The sequence below is a fragment of the Silene latifolia genome, chromosome Y (genome assembly GCF_048544455.1).
Source record: "Silene latifolia isolate original U9 population chromosome Y, ASM4854445v1, whole genome shotgun sequence".
NCBI classification, from domain to species: Eukaryota; Viridiplantae; Streptophyta; class Magnoliopsida; order Caryophyllales; family Caryophyllaceae; genus Silene; species Silene latifolia.
The window spans coordinates 380,068,384-380,088,725 of NC_133538.1; the positions used below are offsets into that span (position 1 = coordinate 380,068,384).

General features: G+C 35.7%; 1 protein-coding gene across 1 annotated transcript; it reads left to right on the forward strand.

The window, feature by feature from the left end:
• Positions 1-17,694: 17,694 nt before the first annotated feature.
• On the forward strand, positions 17,695-18,578 carry LOC141631937 (uncharacterized). Its single transcript, XM_074444540.1, has 2 exons — positions 17,695-18,050; positions 18,194-18,578. Exons 1-2 carry the CDS (start codon positions 17,695-17,697, stop codon positions 18,576-18,578), a joined length of 741 nt encoding a protein of 246 aa, XP_074300641.1.
• The last annotated feature ends 1,764 nt before the right edge of the window (positions 18,579-20,342 follow it).

A 20,342-nucleotide genomic window follows, 5' to 3' on the forward strand; every position in this document is an offset into this window, starting at 1 on the left:
ATAGTCAAATAAGGAGCATATTAAATCTGAAAAAATCTTGGAAAAAACATATTGACAATTTTTTTTTTAATAAAATGCACTTTGAAATGGACCAAGCGAATAAAAGAACTCAGATAATATAATTTTTGGATCATACTTACATGAATTTCTTCTACTTATACTCTTCAATTAACTCTAATATTGACATTAAATTTATTAAATTCGAATCTAAAAGGCAGTAAAGATTAAAGAATATTTATATTGATGTAAATTGTCGATGAAGCGGAAAATTAGAGGAAAATTTATCTTTGTTTTTTCTATTAGGGTGGAGACCCGATAGAGATCGGAATAAGAGGTGAAAAGTGTGAGGGTGATATTTGAGAATGGGTAGGATCACAAAAAGGAGAAAGATGATGATGAACAAAGATTGGTTTAAAGGAGCTTAAAAATATAAGAGGTGACTGATGAGGAGTGCGGCGGAACTTTAAGATAGGATTAGAGAGCCACATGAAATGGGACGAGAGGGTAAAATGAGTGAGGAGGTTGCTCATTAGGGTTAGTTACTTAAAACATATTTTTGGTTATGTATAGTTTGTTTAGCTTTTAAGTTTTGGTGAGTTTATCCGTTTATATGTCAAAATCAGAATTTATAGGTAGGCAATACGGACTTACGGAGTACGTAGTAGTAAATAATATGGCGTACGATGTAGTGAATAATATGGGATATGGTAGTTTTTATGAAGCGGTTTTGCCCGATAAGACGGTTTTATTGTCTAAAAATACAAATTATTTATTAGCATTAAATAAAAAGTTTTCTAATAAAAACAGACTGTTTTACAGTATGATGTCATACTATTCTATAATTTGTATAAGAGGCAGATTTGTCATTTTGTGAAAAGTTATTTACCTGAATATGAAAATAGATAACGAATGAATAATATACTTGAAATGAAAACAGATTACAATAGGCACATTAGAATTGTTGGTCTAAATATTGTAGGAGTATAATTTATAGATGTACATTTATTTTAACATGTCGAGATAATATATAGTTATTTTCACTCCCGTCGGTCCTTCATATAAGATTTTTCTTTGTTCTTTATATCAGTTTAAATGTATTAAAATCATGTTATATTCACTAGACTAGATGTTTTTAATCAATTTAATTGATCATGAATTTAAAATTCATTTTATAAACATATACTTATATTTTGCTTTTAACTTCACCGTTGGAAAAAAAAAACTTATATTTTGCCTGAATATATTCTCATTGCTGTTTGTTTTGTGATGTCGATAAACAAAGTCAAGGATAATAATACTCATTTAAGTGCTCCTATATACAATGCTAAATTGATAACACATGTTATTAATTACGATGCGTGCATTTTCTGCACGGATTTAAAACTAGTAAGTGTGTAAAGGGGAGTATTTATACTAGTTAGGACGAGAGTGTTTGACATGATCTAAAATATTCGTGAGATAGAATTTAAGCGTCTGAAATTTTATCTATCCCCGTCTTCCACCCACGAATTGTATTGTATGAGAGCATGTAGTAATCTTTCATATGATAAATTTCAAGTGTAAGTAGTTGACACTACTACGTCTTTCATACTCCATGCTAATCATGCTTTCTTTTCTGATCTCATTTTCCTTTCCTCAGGAACTAATATACAATACAATAATAAGAGGCCTCTTTTAATCATGCACTTCCTTGTTGTGCTCCAATTCTTTAGCATCTCATGCTGGTAATAAATTATGACCCTCATATGGAGGACGTAGTTTGATTGCTGGCCAACTACGTGTAAAACAAGTATTTGGACTTAAATTTCTTTTTGGGCTGAACAATTAACTCGTTTCCAGTAAGAGTGAATCATTAAAATCAGGCCTTAAAGTTATAAGGTGTGTTGCCTTATTTAATTATTAGGCTTGATTAAATATCATTTAAGTGCTGCCTGTTAAAATGTAACATTTTTCATTTACGGTTTTGTGCCGCCAATATATCGACTGAAAAGTTATTAGAATTAAGCAAATGGGCTATGAATGTAGTAAGTGGTCGAAGTGGACCGGGTGATAAAATAAGTAAGGGCATTCTATGATCATATTCCGAAATAAATAAGGGCCTCATCATCACGTGTCCAAAAGGCTAGCAAACATTTTGAGGTGTCTAGACTAGGACATTCTATGATCATATATTTGGAGTTTCGCCGCTTTGTGCCAATATGCGAGTCATAGGCACTCAGTGTCTCTATTTATATGGCCTCCTTGTTGTATATTTTAACAAAAATAATACACAATAAATATTTGATTTATATTCTTTTTAAAAAATATATATATATTTATGTTACTGATTTTCCGTTTCTAAACTAAAGGTCAAACATTCTCATTTAATTTCCAAATTCAATGTTACAAACGTTTTTCCATTGACCATATTTGCTAATGGATTGCTTTGGTCTATGATTATTAATGCTTAATAGCCTAATAAATCTACTATATTCAAATAGCTTTGCCGTTTTGTGGACTAACGTCTTTTTGGGATTAATACTACAATTTACTTTGATCTTTGTGTAACGTTATTATTCTTTGACGTTTTTAACTCCACCAAATGTGTATATATATGGTTATATGGACAACTTTTTTGGGGTGTGTGAAAATACATATGATCTTTACAAAAATTAAAAAAGACAATATTCTCCCAAAGTTTTTTACAAATTGTCAAGTGTTCCTTGTGTGTGAGCTTCTCCTCTTTTATACGCAGATAAGAGAGTATTATTATCGTTGGGGTTTTATCCTGGGGACGACGCGCTATTAACTCTCTGCAATTATTAGAGGGCGTGAATCGTCTTGAGGAGAGCTGATTAATTACGCGACTCTCCAACAAATTTCCAGGTGGTTTTATTATTATACCGGTCCGTCTTCCTTATCAATCGAGTTTTTTTTCCAACAATCTCAAGACGATTCATGGATCCTATGGCGACTCCATTACCCACTTCCACTCCAATCGACTTTAACAAACCTTTCAAGTTCACGGGTGAGCATTTTAAGCGTTGGTCGAAGAAGGTATTGTTCTATCTAAAACTTATGAAGGTAGTGTGGATTTTAACCGCTAAAGATCCAACTAAAAAAGACACAAGTAATATGACCAAAGAAGAACTTGAAAAACATGAAAAAGAAGTTGAGAAGTGGAAAAATGATGAGGAGGATTGTAGGAATTATCTTCTTAATTGTCTTTCTGACGAGCTTTATGACTACTATGCTAGCTTTTATTCTACTGCAAAAAAGATTTGGAAAGCTTTGCAGAAAAAATATGACACGGAGGAAGCCGGTGCAAAAAAGTTTGCTTGTAGCAGGTTTTTCAATTTTAAAATGGTGGATAACAAATCGGTGGTGACACAAACACAAGAGTTGCAAAAATGTGTACATGACATACAATCCGAAGGTGTTGTCGTTGATGACCAAATGCAAGTTGCGGCAATAATAGACAAGCTACCACCATCATGGGGGGAGTTCCAAAAGAATTTACGTCGCAAGCAAAGTGATTTGACCGTCATTGATCTAATTACAAGAATCCGAGTTGAGGAAGAGTCTCTTAAGAGGGACAATGTCTCTAACAATGGTAATGGTGAGTCGGCGAAGGTAAATTTTATTACTACTAACGAGGACATCCATAAAGGTCATAACTTTAATAAAAACGGTGGTAAGTTCAAACCTAAAGGGAAGTCTTTTAAAAATAATTTTCGTAATCACACTAATAACCAAAACCATTTTAAGAATAATACTAATAAGTTTAGGCATTCTAATAATAATAATAATAAAAATAATGGTCACCATTTTCGTTCTAACTCTTTTGGCAATAATAATAATAATAATAAATTCAATGGTAATAACAATAGTAATCAATCCATCAAACCACAATATTTTGAGTGTGGAAAATATGGTCATATCGCTAAATTTTGTAATAATAAGAAAAAGGGAACCACCTCACAAGCTAATATGATAGAGGAACCTTTGGTTGCTATGGTGACTGAAATTAATATGGTGGAAAATTATGATGGTTGGTGGATTGATACGGGAGCTTCAAAACATGTGTGCCATGATCGAAATTGGTTTAAAAGTTATAATCCTGTTGATTCTGATAGAAAAATACTTTTAGGTGATTCACACACTACTAAGGTTCTTGGTATTGGTGATGTTGAACTTAAATTCACTTCTGGTAAAGTTTTGACCTTGAAGGATGTTCTCCATACTCCTCAAATTCGGAAGAATCTTGTTTCTGGCTATCTCCTCAACAAAGCAGGTTTTGAGCAAGTGTTTAAGTCCGATAATTATTCTATCACTAAGAATAATATGTTTGTTGGCAAAGGCTATGCTTGTGATGGTATGTTCAAATTGAATGTTGAGATGAATAAAATCGTTGATGGTTCGGTTTATGTCGTGAATTGTGTTAATATTTGGCATGCCCGTTTATGTCATGTTAATAGTAAATATATCAAAGACATGAGTCACATAGGATTAATACCAAACCTAGTAAATAAATTTGAGCAATGTGAAATTTGTAGTATGACTAAGATCACTAAAAAACCTCACAATAATGTTTATAGAAGTACTCAACTTTTAGAACTTATACACACCGATATATGTGAGTTTGAAGGAATATTAACACGAGGTGGACAAAGATATTTTATAACCTTTATAGACGACTTATCAAAGTTTACCTATGTTTACTTGATGAAAAATAAGAGTGACGCTTTTGATAGGCTAAAAACATTTATAAGTGAAGTTGAGAATCGTTTTGAAAGGAAAATAAAATGTTTTCGTAGTGATAGAGGATTAGAGTATGCTTCTTTGGGGTTAATAGATTATATAAAATCTTTAGGAATAGTTCATGAAGTGACCCCACCTTATTCACCCGAGTCAAATGGCGTAGCGGAGAGGAAAAATAGAACCTTAATTGGTTTGACCAATTCTATGCTAGTACATGCTAGTGCACCTAAAAACTTATGGGGAGAAGCTATTTTGACAGGTAATTATGTGATGAATAGAATACCTCGGAAAAAGACTTTACTAACACCATTTGAATTATGGAAAGGTTATAAACCCAATATTAGTTATTTTCGTATCTGGGGTTGTTTGGTTTATGTTCGTAAGACTGATCCTAAAATTCACAAGTTAGGAATTAGAGCTACTAGATGTGCTTTTATTGGTTACTCTTATAATAGTAGAGCTTATAGATTTTTGGATTTGGAAAATAATGTTGTTATTGAGTCATTAGATGCTATTTTTCATGAAGATAAATTTCCTTTTGGAAATAGTGGGGGTGATAAAGTTTCTAACGAAAACTTTGTGAGCGATCCTAGACCCTCAATTACACATGAACTTGTACAAGAAAAGGACTTAAGAAGGAGTAAAAGACCTAGAATTGCAAAAGATTTTGGTCCTGATTTTGAGCTTCATTATGTAGAAGACAGTTATCTTTTTGACGACAATATTATATGCATGATAGATAATGAACCTAATTCCCTTGTCGAGGCTTTTTCATCACCCGATGCTAATTTTTGGAGAGAGGTCAGAATGATGAGATGGACTCTTTGATGTCTAATAATACTTGGGTTTTAGTTGATTTACCACCCGGATGCAAACCTATTGGAAATAAATGGGTACTTAGAAGAAAAAGGAAACCAGATGGTAGTATTGAAAAATTTAAAGCTAGACTTGTTATTAAAGGTTTTAGACAAAAGGAAGATATTGATTTTTTCGATACTTATTCTCCGGTTGCTAAAATTTCTTCTATTAGGACTCTGATTGCGGTTGCAGCTGTTCATAATCTTTTTATTCATCAAATGGATGTAAAAACTGTATTTTTAAATGGGGATTTAGATGAGGAAATTTACATGGAACAACCCGAAGGTTTTGTGCAACCTGGCTTGGAAAATAAAGTATGTAAACTAACAAGATCTTTATATGGGTTAAAACAAGCTCCGAAACAATGGCATAAAAAATTTGATGATTGTGTTTTAGCCAATGGTTTTTATGCTAATGAGAGTGATAAGTGTGTTTATTATAAAAGAGTTTTTAATGATAGTGTGATAATCTGTTTATATGTGGATGATCTTCTCATTTTTGGTACTAACATGACCATTATAGTTGATACTAAGAAAATGCTTTGTAAACATTTTGACATGAAAGATATGGGAGAAGCTAGTGTAATTCTTGGTATGAAAATTCATAAGTGTTCTAATGGAATTTTTCTCGATCAATCTCACTATGTAGAAAAAATGTTGAAAAAATTTAATTACTTTGATTGTAAGCCAAGAAATTCTCCTTTTGATTCTCATATTCAATTATATCCGACCATGAATGACTATGATGTGATAAATCGTAAAGAATACTCTAGAATTATTTGTAGTTTGAGATATGTCTTTGACACTACTAGACCTGATATTAGTTATGCCGTTGGTGTGTTAAGTCGTTTTACTAGTAGACCGTGTCATGAACATTGGTTTGAAATTGAACGCTTAATGAGTTATTTAAAGAAAACTATTAACTATGGTATTATGTATAGAAGGCACCCTCCTATACTTGAAGGTTATACTTGACGATTGGAATTCTTTAGCCGGAGACACCATGTCTACCAAAGGCTTTGTGTTTTTGATAGGTGGTGGTGCAAAGAGTTGGCGATCAAAAAGCAAACAATTATATCTCATTCTACTATGGAGGCAGAGTTGATAGCTTTGTCAAATGCTAGTGATGAAGCAAATTGGTTGCGTAATTTATTACATGATATTCCTATGTCGGATAGACCAGTGCCTCCTATTTTACTTCATTGTGACAGTACTGCAGCTATTGGCAGAGTACATAGTTTGTACTATAATGGTAAATCCCGATCTGTTAGACGGATGCATGGTATTGTGAGAGGACATTTGTCCAATGGCGCTATAAATGTTAGCCATGTACGATCAGAAGAGAATATAGCTGATCAATTGACTAAAGCTCTAGCTAGAGAGAAAATTTGGAAAGCATCGAGGGGGATGGGACTTTTGCCCAAAGATGAGTTTAGTCATATATGAGGATACCCTGGAAAGGGAAAAACGAATCATATGATGGCGGGTGACATGCCTATGTATATATATTTTTTTTTATGATGATTATTATTATTTATGTCCCTCCCTATGGTGCAGGCATGTATACTTGTGGCGTTGATAAGGTTGAGCAAAGTGCTTTTTTGTATGAGAAATTGATTAATATTATTTGGCTTTGCTCTTAATGACCCATAGCTCGTGTGGGTGGAATGCTTGGCCACGAGTGCATTCTTGATGGGTCACCTATATGAGTGTCGGAGTGAGGCCGCTTCTATGAGAATGGGGGCACATTCTCTAATACACTCATGAATACCGGGATTATGCACATGGCCATAACGTGCGGACCTTTGAAGCTTGGAACGCTTAAGGTATCATGTGTGTGAGGTTTCCTACGTGCCTAAGAGAAGTCAAAGTTTGAAGGCGGTGCCACTTTGACTCTAGTACGGGGCTAACCAAAACACTAAGTGGAGGTTTAAAGGCGGAGCCACCTCTATGAGGCATGGTATCTTGTGACATTTGTGAATTAATTTTCTGTTAAAATAAGTGGGGGAATGTTGTATATTTTAACAAAAATAATACACAATAAATATTTGATTTATATTCTTTTTAAAAAATATATATATATTTATGTTACTGATTTTCCGTTTCTAAACTAAAGGTCAAACATTCTCATTTAATTTCCAAATTCAATGTTACAAACGTTTTTCCATTGACCATATTTGCTAATGGATTGCTTTTGTCTATGATTATTAATGCTTAATAGCCTAATAAATCTACTATATTCAAATAGCTTTGTCGTTTTGTGGACTAACGTCTTTTTGGGATTAATACTACAATTTACTTTGATCTTTGTGTAACGTTATTATTCTTTGACGTTTTTAACTCCACCAAATGTGTATATATATGGTTATATGGACAGCTTTTTTAGGGTGTGTGAAAATACATATGATCTTTACAAAAATTAAAAAAGACAATATTCTCCCAAAGTTTTTTACAAATTGTCAAGTGTTCCTTGTGTGTGAGCTTCTCCTCTTTTATACGCAGATAAGAGAGTATTATTATCGTTGGGGTTTTATCCTGGGGACGACGCGCTATTAACTCTCTGCAATTATTAGAGGGCGTGAATCGTCTTGAGGAGAGCTGATTAATTACGCGACTCTCCAACAAATTTCCAGGTGGTTTTATTATTATACCGGTCCGTCTTCCTTATCAATCGAGTTTTTTTTCCAACAATCTCAAGACGATTCATGGATCCTATGGCGACTCCATTACCCACTTCCACTCCAACCGACTTTAACAAACCTTTCAAGTTCAATCGAGTTTTTTTTCCAACATCGCTGGAGGATCCGAGGTAGAGGAAGGTGACGCGGCCGTCATACCTTTATAGATCCACGCGTCTCGAAATAGAAATTCCCGCCCAAATAAATTTTAGACAGAAATTTGGAGGCAATTGTTATGGACAAAAATTGTATTTTTCCACCTAGGTTATGTGACCAGCAATCATTGGAAGAAGGAGGACCAAGAGGACCGCTGACATGGAAGTACTGGGACCGTTAGATTAAAGAAAACAACAAACACACATGTGATAAATATCTTGTGCAAAAAGAGTTGGAATAATAAGTCGGCAACAACTCCCTATTTTGGTGCAATTGACGCAGAAATCCAGGAGCAGAAGTGGGGAGAAAGTTGTGGACTCAAACCCTAGCAAGCAACAACTATATAAGAAAGAGCAAATGTAAATTGAAGGGGCATCAGAGCATCCGCAAAGGCGGAAATTTGCCTCCCCATATGCCTTCTCTCTTCTCATACGGGGGCACCCCTTTATTGCATTAACCTCCTCACAATTTGGGGCTCCTCTACTTTTAGGGAAGGTTCCCAAAAAAAATGCAAGGCGTTTTTGTGTTCTTTTGTGGAGGTTCCCGAAATGTTGTGAGTAAATTAATATTGTTGGGGCAGCCAATTGTTGCGGACATGATATTATAAAATAGGAAGGTTAGATGAAAAGTTAGTGGAAAATGAAGTGGACGAATAAGAAAAGGAGAGATAAAATATGGGAGCCTCACCATCATGGGATGCTCTCACACTCTACATCGACTCAACTACTACAACACTCTTAACCAACGATAAACAATACATTAGCAAAATATCCCTTGTATTTCCTTACTTTTGCATTTCCGTCTCAATTATAGTGCCAAATTGGTAGGATTCCGACCGTATTTTACTTCGTTCGTAAGCCATAGATTGATCCCTTTAACTCACAAATTAAATTGATAAGTCGGAGCTGACTATGGCGCACAGAGGCGAGTTGATAGAAGCTGTGACTACTGTTATTGTAAGCACTTCATAAAACCTAATTTTAGTAATTTTTTTTAGTTTTTCTTTAATGCTAATTTCACACACTAGCTCAGTACTTGCCTACTTATGACCAAACTGCACAACTTTTCCAGAAACTCTGTGATAAGGGTTTCAAGATCCATAGTCAATGAGTTGAAAAGCTTTTTATGAATCTTATTTTTTGATCCACAAATAACACTTGTGAACAATAATCAATTCTTCTTTTAACAACATGAGCTTCAACTTTGTTGCTTAATTTCTATATCAACCTGGGTGTGAGATGTCGTGAAAAATCTCATTTTTTAAAATAAATTTAATAATAGGAGTTGTCAGTAGATTTTATAAAAAAAATAAAAACAATTTTAACGGAAAAGGCCCCTTTTGATCCTTGGAATGGGGATTGATCTGTCCCTCCGGTCTGAACTAAAGATTGCGGATTCGGGGGGTAAAGGTACGGTCAGGGAAGTTGTTAGGCACCCAGACCGCCCATAAAAAAAACCTAAAAAAACAATTTTAACGGAAAAAGGCCCCTTTTGATCCCTGAAATGGGGACTGATCCGTCACTCCGATCTGGACCAAAGATTGCGGATTTGGGGGGTAAAGGTACAGTCAGGGAAGGTGTTAGGCACCCAAACCGCCCATCAAACTGACGACCTCTACTATTTATTTATAATATTGTATATTTGACGAAATTAACAATAAAAAAGGTTTTAATACGATTTTATACATGACTAAACAAATTATTTACGTGGGTGGATTAACTAAGTTTATTTACAAATATTACAAACAAACAAATTATATTATATCAATAGCAAAATAAGGAGTAAAATATGACACTCTCAGACCTACCTCGATACGGCGTTTCGACAATTAGCTTACTTGAATTGACTTTAGGGCGTCTTTATGCTCAAAATAAGATGGATTTATGGAACGGTATTTTGTATGGAAGGAAGTATTTTATGAGAGGTAAAGTATAATTTTCTGTGAATTTTCTGTCCCTTGAATAAGTGTGTAAAGGGGAGTATTTATACTAGTTAGGACGAGAGTGTTTGACATGATCTAAAATATTCGTGAGATAGAATTTAAGCGTCTGAAATTTTATCTATCCCCGTCTTCCACCCATGAATTGTATTGTATGAGAGCATGTAGTAATCTTTCATATGATAAATTTCAAGTGTAAGTAGTTGACACTACTACGTCTTTCATACTCCATGCTAATCATGCTTTCTTTTCTGATCTCATTTTCCTTTCCTCAGGAACTAATATACAATACAATAATAAGAGGCCTCTTTTAATCATGCACTTCCTTGTTGTGCTCCAATTCTTTAGCATCTCATGCTGGTAATAAATTATGACCCTCATATGGAGGACGTAGTTTGATTGCTGGCCAACTACGTGTAAAACAAGTATTTGGACTTAAATTTCTTTTTGGGCTGAACAATTAACTCGTTTCCAGTAAGAGTGAATCATTAAAATCAGGCCTTAAAGTTATAAGGTGTGTTGCCTTATTTAATTATTAGGCTTGATTAAATATCATTTAAGTGCTGCCTGTTAAAATGTACCATTTTTTATTTACGGTTTTGTGCCGCCAATATATCGACTGAAAAGTTATTAGAATTAAGCAAATGGGCTATGAATGTAGTAAGTGGTCGAAGTGGACCGGGTGATAAAATAAGTAAGGGCATTCTATGATCATATTCCGAAATAAATAAGGGCCTCATCATCACGTGTCCAAAAGGCTAACAAACATTTTGAGGTGTCTAGACTAGGACATTCTATGATCATATATTTGGAGTTTCGCCGCTTTGTGCCAATATGCGAGTCATAGGCACTCAGTGTCTCTATTTATATGGCCTCCTTATCTAATGCGTCATAAATCATAATACTCTACTAAATTTTTGTTCATGTACACGTGACTTGAAAAATTAAATTTTACGAAAGTGTGTATAAGATCAAATAACGCCACCTTAATTTATTTAGTTCATAAGTCTTCTTTAGAGCCCTTAGATTTTGAGAATGAATGGCTAAAATTACTCCAAAAAGTAAAATATAAGATTATAATATAGATTAAAGTAATTACCTCTCTCTTTAGACGGCGTAGGCTCTGACTTGCTGCATGTAAGTCCATCAGTCACAGCACGTCATTCCATTCCCTCCACTCTCTCATACTTTCTCATAATTTCAAAAACCGTCCTAATTTCACTCTTTGATATCTTTTTACCTGCAGTTTCTTCATCTTTCTTTACCAAATTAACCACATTTCTGCTATCTTTTATTCTCATTCAAGTTATTCACCATGTAACTTCACTGTTAACCAACTTTGAAGGTAATTCTTTGATCATCCTTGAGTCCTCTCTTTGTACTTTTTTTTTAAAATGTGTATTTTATGGGTATTTTTGAGGACTTATCTTCATTCTTTTTTACGGGTTTTATTAGCATTCTTTTGTTATTATTTCATTCTTCATTCATTCTTTTGTTATTACTGAGATTATGCTTTTGGAACTGTTATACATACTGCTATGCATATTATCCATATTGTCCACTCTTGCTATGCATCTCTGTTCTATTGATTATCCATAAACATCCTGATTTTAAGTATGCTTGAATTTAATTTTAAGCTGAATTGGTCAGATTTATTTTAAAAAGTATCAATTACTAATGAAATTGAAAATGTAAATCTGAACAAATGGGAACTGTAAATGTGATAAATTGTAACTGTAATTCTGATTTCGCTAAAAGTGTAAGTTTGTTTATTTTATGGTGCAACTCAAATAATATGAAAGTGTAATTGTTAATGATGTAAGTGTAAATGTGAATAAATGGGGAGTGTAAATGTGATAGTCTATAAGTGTAACTGTGGGATAAAATTGAAAGTGTAACTGTGGAATTAAATTGGACTTAAATAAGAGTATTAAGTCTGTTTATGTTGGAAGTGTAACTATTAATATTGGAAGTGTAACTCTGAATTGGTCATATATAACTCTGAATTGAGAGTGTAACTCTGAATTGAGAGTGTAACTCTGGACAAATGGGAACTGTAAATGTGAAACTATAACTATAATTCTGATTTCGCTGAAAGTGTAACTTTGTTTATTTGTTAGTGTATTTGTTAATGATGTAAGTGTAAATTTGAATAAATGGGAAGTGTAAGTTTTGATAGACTATAACTGTAAACATGGTATTAAATTGGAAGTCTAACTGTGGAACTAATTTGAAATTTAAATAAAAGTATTGAGTCTATTTATGTAGGAAGTGTAACTGTGGATTAAACATAATTGTGTAAATGTGGAATCCTGGATGTGAAACTCTGATAGACATTCAGTTTAACTTCTGTAATTTGTTTTTTCTGATTCATATGGCATCTGATGAAAAACAACCTCAAAATGCAGAACAACCTCAAGCTTAACAATGCTCATCAAGTCGCTGTACATAGGATTGGTTTTGAGGGGCTACTTCATCTTAAACTCAGAACTTACCCGCTTGCCCATGTTCCCGAATTTCTTGAAGCTTTTAGCGATGGGCCTCATGTGTTTAGGGCGTCGGAGTTGAAGGAGTTTATGGTTACGAAGCATGAAGTGTATGACTGTTTCATGTTACCTCTTGGCGAGAGAGATAGAAATAATACCTACTGGACATATGCCGGGTGCTCAAGAAGAACAACATAAGCGCCTAAAAAATAAGTGGTGGAAAAAATTCAATGTAAAATGAAATTCTGATTCTATTCCTTTAGGCAATGTCTTCAAACATATCGAGCCGAAGGCCTTCAAAGATGGAGGGGATGAATTCTGCCATCTGTTTGTGCTGCTTAATATGTCATCATTCCTTGCGCCCAATTTAAACAATGGGTTTGAAATGACGCTTTTGAAAGCTGTAGAAGATGTGAGTGACATCCCGCTGTATGACTGGTGTTCCTACGTCTTGGAATGTGATGTGACTCATATTTACGCACATTTAGTCCCTTAACTAGCCTCGTTCGTATGATTTCTAGCATGTATTAGGGTCGTTTATATCTTAAACTTCCTATTTTGCATATTCTAAGAGGTTTTGGTGCCTTTGGTAGGGGAGGAGTCCTAAGCCTTGCCTAAACGGAGCAAAAGGGAGCTAAATTGAGCGAATCTAACGACCAAGCATCAAAGAGGAGACCGATACTAAAGGCCTAAGTTGTGAAAACAAGTAATTGGGCAATGATGAAGAACAACCACGACCTTTGAAGGATCCCCACAAGTTAGAGGACAGCCAAATGAAAGAAAAAGTAAAACTGTCCATCAGGACGGACGTCCCCAAGCTCAGCCCGAGCGTCCCCAAGCCAGGATGGGCATCCTTCAATGCAGGATGAGTGTCTATCAAGAGGAGGTCGTGCGTCCTATGCCAGGACTTGTAAGGTGTTGGACTTCATTAAGGGGCTTAATTGTCATTTAAGCCCTTAGTTAACCTAATACTTGTACTTAGTATAAATAATCCTTTTTAATAGGAGATTAGCAACAAGTTATAAGTAGATTAGAGGAGACATTAGAGACTAATTATAAATATATTAGCTTAATTACACTTTAATCCTTTCTTAATTATCATTGAAGAGTTCTAGATCTAATTGGGTAGTTGAAGATTATTTGGGTTTAATGGAGAATTGACAACTCTTCATCATCAATCAAGTTTTCTTCTGTTATTCTTTCCTTTCCATTTGTTCATCATAAGTTTGGTACAATTTCTTTACTCCTTACTTAATTATTGTTTATTGCTTTACTCTTCCATCATGTTTATACTTGTTAAGATGATTGACACCATTGTCAACATGTTTTCCATGATAATGAGTGAGTAGTTCGCTAACTAGGGTTAGTGGGGGATTAGGAGAGTTAATCATGGGGTATATCTATACTTAATAAGTTCTTATGAATGCTTGTTTGTTGTAGTTTCAACTTATGCACATGTTATGCTTAATGAAATGTTTCATTGACAACCTAGCATGATTCTCTTATTCTTTCAACAAGATTTGTAAGACATAAACTAACTCAAGGCTTTTTAGACCATGCATGTAGTTGAATAGGGGGGGGGGGGGGGGACTAAGTCGATGTAGGTGTTGTAAAGTTGTGACCGACTCGGCTCCGAGACTTAAAACTCCCTAGAAATTGTAAGATATAAACTAACTCGATTCCATTACAACAATAATTGCTTGCATCTTTGTAAATTATTTATGTGATCTCATTATAATTTCCCCTTTGAACCCATGACACCCTAGTGCCTTTAATCAATCGTTTACAAACTCTATTATACTTGCCTTAGTTTGCTTTCTATTTGTTTATATTTCCTTTGTTAAGTAGTTTAGATTACATTCTCAACTCAAACCAAATTGTGACTCTAAGGCATAGCTACTTGCATTTCATAGCTTAATTCAATACCCGTCCCTTGGGATCCGACCTTCACTTGCCGCTCTACTGAGAGTAATTTGTTGAGATTATAAATATTATTTGAGAGCATAAACGACACGCTCATCAAAATGGCGCCGTTGCCGGGGACAGTGTTCAATTGAATTGTTATCAATCATTGTTTTTAGTTGTGTCTTTCTTTGCCTTGGGGAAAAATATTTCCTCAAGGTACTTCTTACCTTTTTCTCTTAGTGTACATTGCAAGATGGACCTTATAGATTGTTGTGTAAAGGACCATACGGGCTCTACTCTCATCAAAGACCCATTGGAAGCATTGGAGGCCTTGAAAGCAAGTGAGGCCAAAAATAAATATTGGCCATTGGAAGTAGATCTCCTTGAAGCTCCTCTAGCTAAAAAAGAGCTCACCCATGAACAATCCATGAGGATAGATGACATTCTCAATAAGCCATCACAATCCATCAAGGTGGAACAAACAATGAGGGTAGAAAGTGTAATGGAGGTGGAAAGTGTTCCCAATGAACCATCAAAGGTAGAAATTGAGGTACAAACCCCATCTTTAAAACCCCTTCCCCCAACTTTGAAGTATGCTTACCTTGATGAGTCTTAAACCAAACCCGTGAATGTCAATGAAAAACTTGATGAATGTCAATTAGAGAGTTTGCTTGATGTGATAAAGAAACATGAAAAGGCTATAGGTTATAGTCTAGATGATCTTAAGGGAATAAGCCCCGAATTTTGCATGCATAGGATATATTTAGAATATGATCATAGGCCTACCATTCAAGGCCAAAGGAGATTAAATCCCCATATGCAAGAAATTGTAAAAGCGGATGTTATGAAATTACTTGATACGGGAATCATTTACCCTATATCGAATTCTTTGTGGGTTAGCCCCGTTCAAGTGGTACCCAAGAAAGGAGGTACCACGGTGGTGAAAAATGACAAGAACGAGCTAATACCCACAAGGAAGATCACCGGTTGGCGAATGTGTATTAATTATCGTAAGTTGAATTCCGCAACAAGAAAATATCATTTCCATCTCTCATTCATAGATCAAATGCTTGAGAGCAATGTTGTTAGGATCTGGATTCTACTTTGAATTGATGGAGAGGGTAGGATCAAATCGGTAGAATCGGATCGTAGAATCGTAAGATTCTACAAATTCACTAAATATAGTTTTTAAATCACTAAATATAGTTTTTTATTTGTTAAAAATATATAATTGAAGATCAAAACACTTATTTATACACAAAATATCGATAGTTAATGAGTTTAGTATCATTTCATGAACATGTTTCTACAACTTACATGAAATTTAGATTTTACGATGTCATTATATAAAAATATATTTTAATATGTTTACTATAGAGTCGAATCGTAGGATCTTAAGATCGTAGAATCGTATTATGATTCTACCTCTAGAAAATTTCAAATAGATAGGATCGTAAGATTCTAAAAACATGATAGAATCGTAGGATCCGGGATCGGTCAAGCATTTTTGGATCGTAAAATCGTAGAATCATAGGATCGAATCGGGATTCTGACAACTAATAAGTTCTTTTGCTACCTTGACGATTATTCGGGATTCTTCCAAATCCCGATACACCCGGATGACCAACACAAGACCATTTTCACATGCTCCTATGGTACCTTTGCCTATAGGAGAATGCCCTTCGGGCTATGTAATGCTCCCGCCACATTTCAACATTGCATGATGAGTGTCTTTTCCGACTACATAGAAACCATAACGGAAGTATTAATGGATGCTTTTAGTGTCTATGGGAAAGATTTTGAGTTATGTTTGCATAATTTGTCACTTATCTTGCAAAAATGTGAAGATGTTAGCCTTGTTTTAAATTGGGAGAAGTGTCACTTCATGCTCAATGAAGGCATTGTCTTTGGTCATTTGATTTCAGAAAAGGGCATCGAGGTCGATAAAGCTAAAGTTGAGGTGATAGAGAAATTGCCACCACCCGTGAATGTAAAAGGGGTGCGGAGTTTTCTCGGTCACGCAGGGTTTTACCGTCGATTCATAAAATATTTTTCTGAAATTGCAAAACCCCTTACTCAACTCTTGCATAAAGATGCCCAATTCCAATTTACTCATAAGTGTGTTAAGGCCTTTGATAGGATTAAAGAAGCTTTAATTTGGGCACCGATTATTTAACCACCAAATTGGGAGTTGCCTTTCGAGATAATGAGTGATGCAAGCAACTATGCCGTTGGCGCGGTTCTTGGCCAACGGATTAGGAAAGATTTACATGCCATATAATATATAAGCAAAACCCTTAATGCTACACAAATTAACTATGATACCACGGAAAAAGGAACTTCTTGCTATAGTGTATGCTTTGGACAAGTTCCGCTCCTACTTGCTCTGATCCAAAGTAATAGTGTTTTCAGACCACCGTGCCCTTAGACACCTCTTGACAAAGAAAGAATAAAAACCACGATTGTTGAGGTAGATATTGTTGCTTCAAGAATTTGACTTAGAGATAAGAGACAAGAAAGAGGCCGAGAATGTAGTTGTGGATCACTTGTCAAGGATTCGGTTTGACAATAATGGAGAAGATACACCAATTAATGATTCCTTTCCCGATGATATCCTAATGGCCATCCACACATAACTTGAGCAACACACCACACCGTGGTTTTCCGATTTTACAAATTACCTTGTAGGAGGAGTTCTTCCCCCGAATTTGAACTACAATTAACAGAAGAGACTCCTATTTGAAATGAAGAGGTATTTTTGGGATGACCCTAATCTCTACAAGGCATGTAGTGATGGTCTATACAGAAAGTTTGTACCATAATGGGAAGTTCAAGGAGTTTTGGAGGGTTGCCACTCATCCTCATATGGAGGACACCATGGAGCAAGAAGGACGGTTGCCAAAGTCCTACAATCAGGCTCTTATTGGCCCACCATGTTCGAAGATGCTAGAGAGTTCATTCTTCATTGTGACCCTTGCAAAAGAACTGGAAACATATCTTGGAGAAATGAGATGCCACAACAAGGCATATTGGAAGTTGAAATCTTCGATGTATGGGGAATTGATTACCAAGGTCCCTTTGTATCGTCCCAAGGCAAAAAATTCATTCTAGTTGCCGTTGATTATGTATCAAAGTGGGTTGAAGTAATTGCTACTCCAACCGACGATGAAAAGGCGGTAACCAAGTTCTTAAGAAAAGTGATCTTTCCAGGGTTTGGACCCCCTAGGGCTATCATTAGTGATGGTGGGACACACTTCCATGAGAAGAAACTTGCATCTATATTGATAAAGTATGGAGTTCCAACATAGAACCAGGTTGGGATAGCCAAGTCGAGGTTTCCACTAGAGAGATCAAGCAAATCCTTGAGAAAGTAGTTAACAAGACTCGTAAGGATTGGAGCATGAAACTTGATGACACTCTTTGGGCTTTAAGGACGGCCTATAAGACCCTCATAGGAGCATCCTCTTACAAGTTAGTCTATGGAAATGCCTGCCACTTGCCAATTAAGTTGGAATACAAGGCCTTTTGGGCAATCAAAGCTCTCAATCTTGATCTCAAGCTAAGTGGAGAAAAGAAGATCTTACAAATTGAAGAGTTGGAAGAATTTCGACTTCACTCATATGAGAATGCAAAGATCTATAAAGAACACACTAAAATGCTCCATGATAAGAGAATCAAGCAAAAGGCATTGCACAAGGGAGATAAAGTCCTTCTATTTAACTCTAGATATCGACTCTTCCCCGGAAAATTGAATTCACGATGGACGGGTCCCTTTGTGATCACAAATGTTGGAAAGTATGGAGACTTGGAGATATAGTCGGAATAAGGAAATAGATTCAAGGTCAATGGTCAACGAATCAAGCCATATTATGAAGGAGCCTTCATAGGAGAGGTTGAGGTCATCCGCCTCGAGCCTCTCCCACCATGACAAAGCATTAAAATGGAGGAGAGTATGATGGAGTCCTCCCTAAACCACCACTTGTAAATATACTAACTTACTTTCTTGCACTTAACTTCTTTGCATTGCATTTTAATTACCTTGTTTTAAGCATAATTTTTGACATGAGAGCAAGCGAGGGAGGGTTACTAATCAAATTTGAAGTGTGAAGGATATGAAGTTCAAGTGTGGGGAAGCTATGCCTAGGCTAAAAGAGCCTATAGCCCTCAATCCATTTCTACGAAGCTAGAAGGAGGAAGCCTTAGAAGAGCTAAAAGGAGGGTCCCCACGAGTTGGCCTCAACTCGTGGGAGTTGGAGCCAAGAAGTCTTGAAGAAAAAAAATTCCTGCAGCAAAGGACGGGCGTCCTGGATTCAACCCCGGCGTCCTAAAGCAAAGGACGGGCGTGCCAGCTTGGGGACGCACGTTCCCATCTGCTTCTACAAAAAGTCCTGCAGCAGGAAATCCGCGCGTCCCCCTCCCGTGATCCTCTCCTATAGAGTACCAACCCTCTTTTCTTTTCTTCATTTCCACCACACTTATTAAGACATATTAACTCCTCTCTCTTCAAGTAACCAAATCTCCCTCACAAAACTCAACATACCAACCACAAACAAATCAACCACCCTAAACATCAGCTCACCCAAATCTAGGGTTTGAGATGTTCCAAAAAGGAAAGAAATTCTATCTAGGGGGATTTGATTTCACTCTCAACAACAAAGTTCTTGACTAGATATACAAAAAGAATCCCCAACTCAAATTCAATGAAAGCAAAAAGAAAGATCATGATAACGGAGAAAAGAAGATCGACAAGGATAATTGGGAGTTCTTCTTGCTCACACCTAAATGCAAGAAGAAGGGAGAATAATGAAATCATTGATCTCTCACGACTCAAGCATTTACCCAACATAGAATTTGTCAATGATGCACAAAGGATTGTCTTTCATCGGTTAACGGGTAAGAACATCCTCCCTACAAAGTTTGTTTGTTATGATACTTTGAGGAAATTGGGAATATATCACCAAACCCAGGCATTTTTTGATTTGTTTGGACTCACCACTATGTTCCACATGAATGAACTCACTTATCAATCACTTGTGCTCGAATTTCTAAGTTTCCTAAATATTTCTACCCTAAATAACACTATTTCCATTGAATTTCGATTGGAGAATATCACAAGGATGATGACATTGGTTGAATTTGCGGATATCTTGGGTCTAGATGTGTTGACCTCTCGGCCATACAAGCCTAGGAACAATAGTGTAGTACCCCTTTGGAGAGCCCTAACGGGCCGTGACTTGACAAGGATAAATGATTGTTCTGCTTCTTACATACGAAACCCCATTATAAGGTTCACATACCATTTCATCACAAGCACCCTACTAGCTCGACACGACCCGACCGTGGTCAACGAGTGATACGTGCATTTTATATAGCCTTTTTAGTCGTATTTTGCACGTATTTCCATGCACTTTTATACTGTTTTGTATTGCAATATGACCCGAATTGGCTACTTTGGTTTGTTTAGTCTGTTTTGCAGAAATGAACCTAAAAGTGGTGAAACCGTACTCCTGTTTTACATGCATTTTGAGGAGACGGGAATGTTAGAGCGGGAGTACTGCATTGCGATGCGTGAAGGATGGTT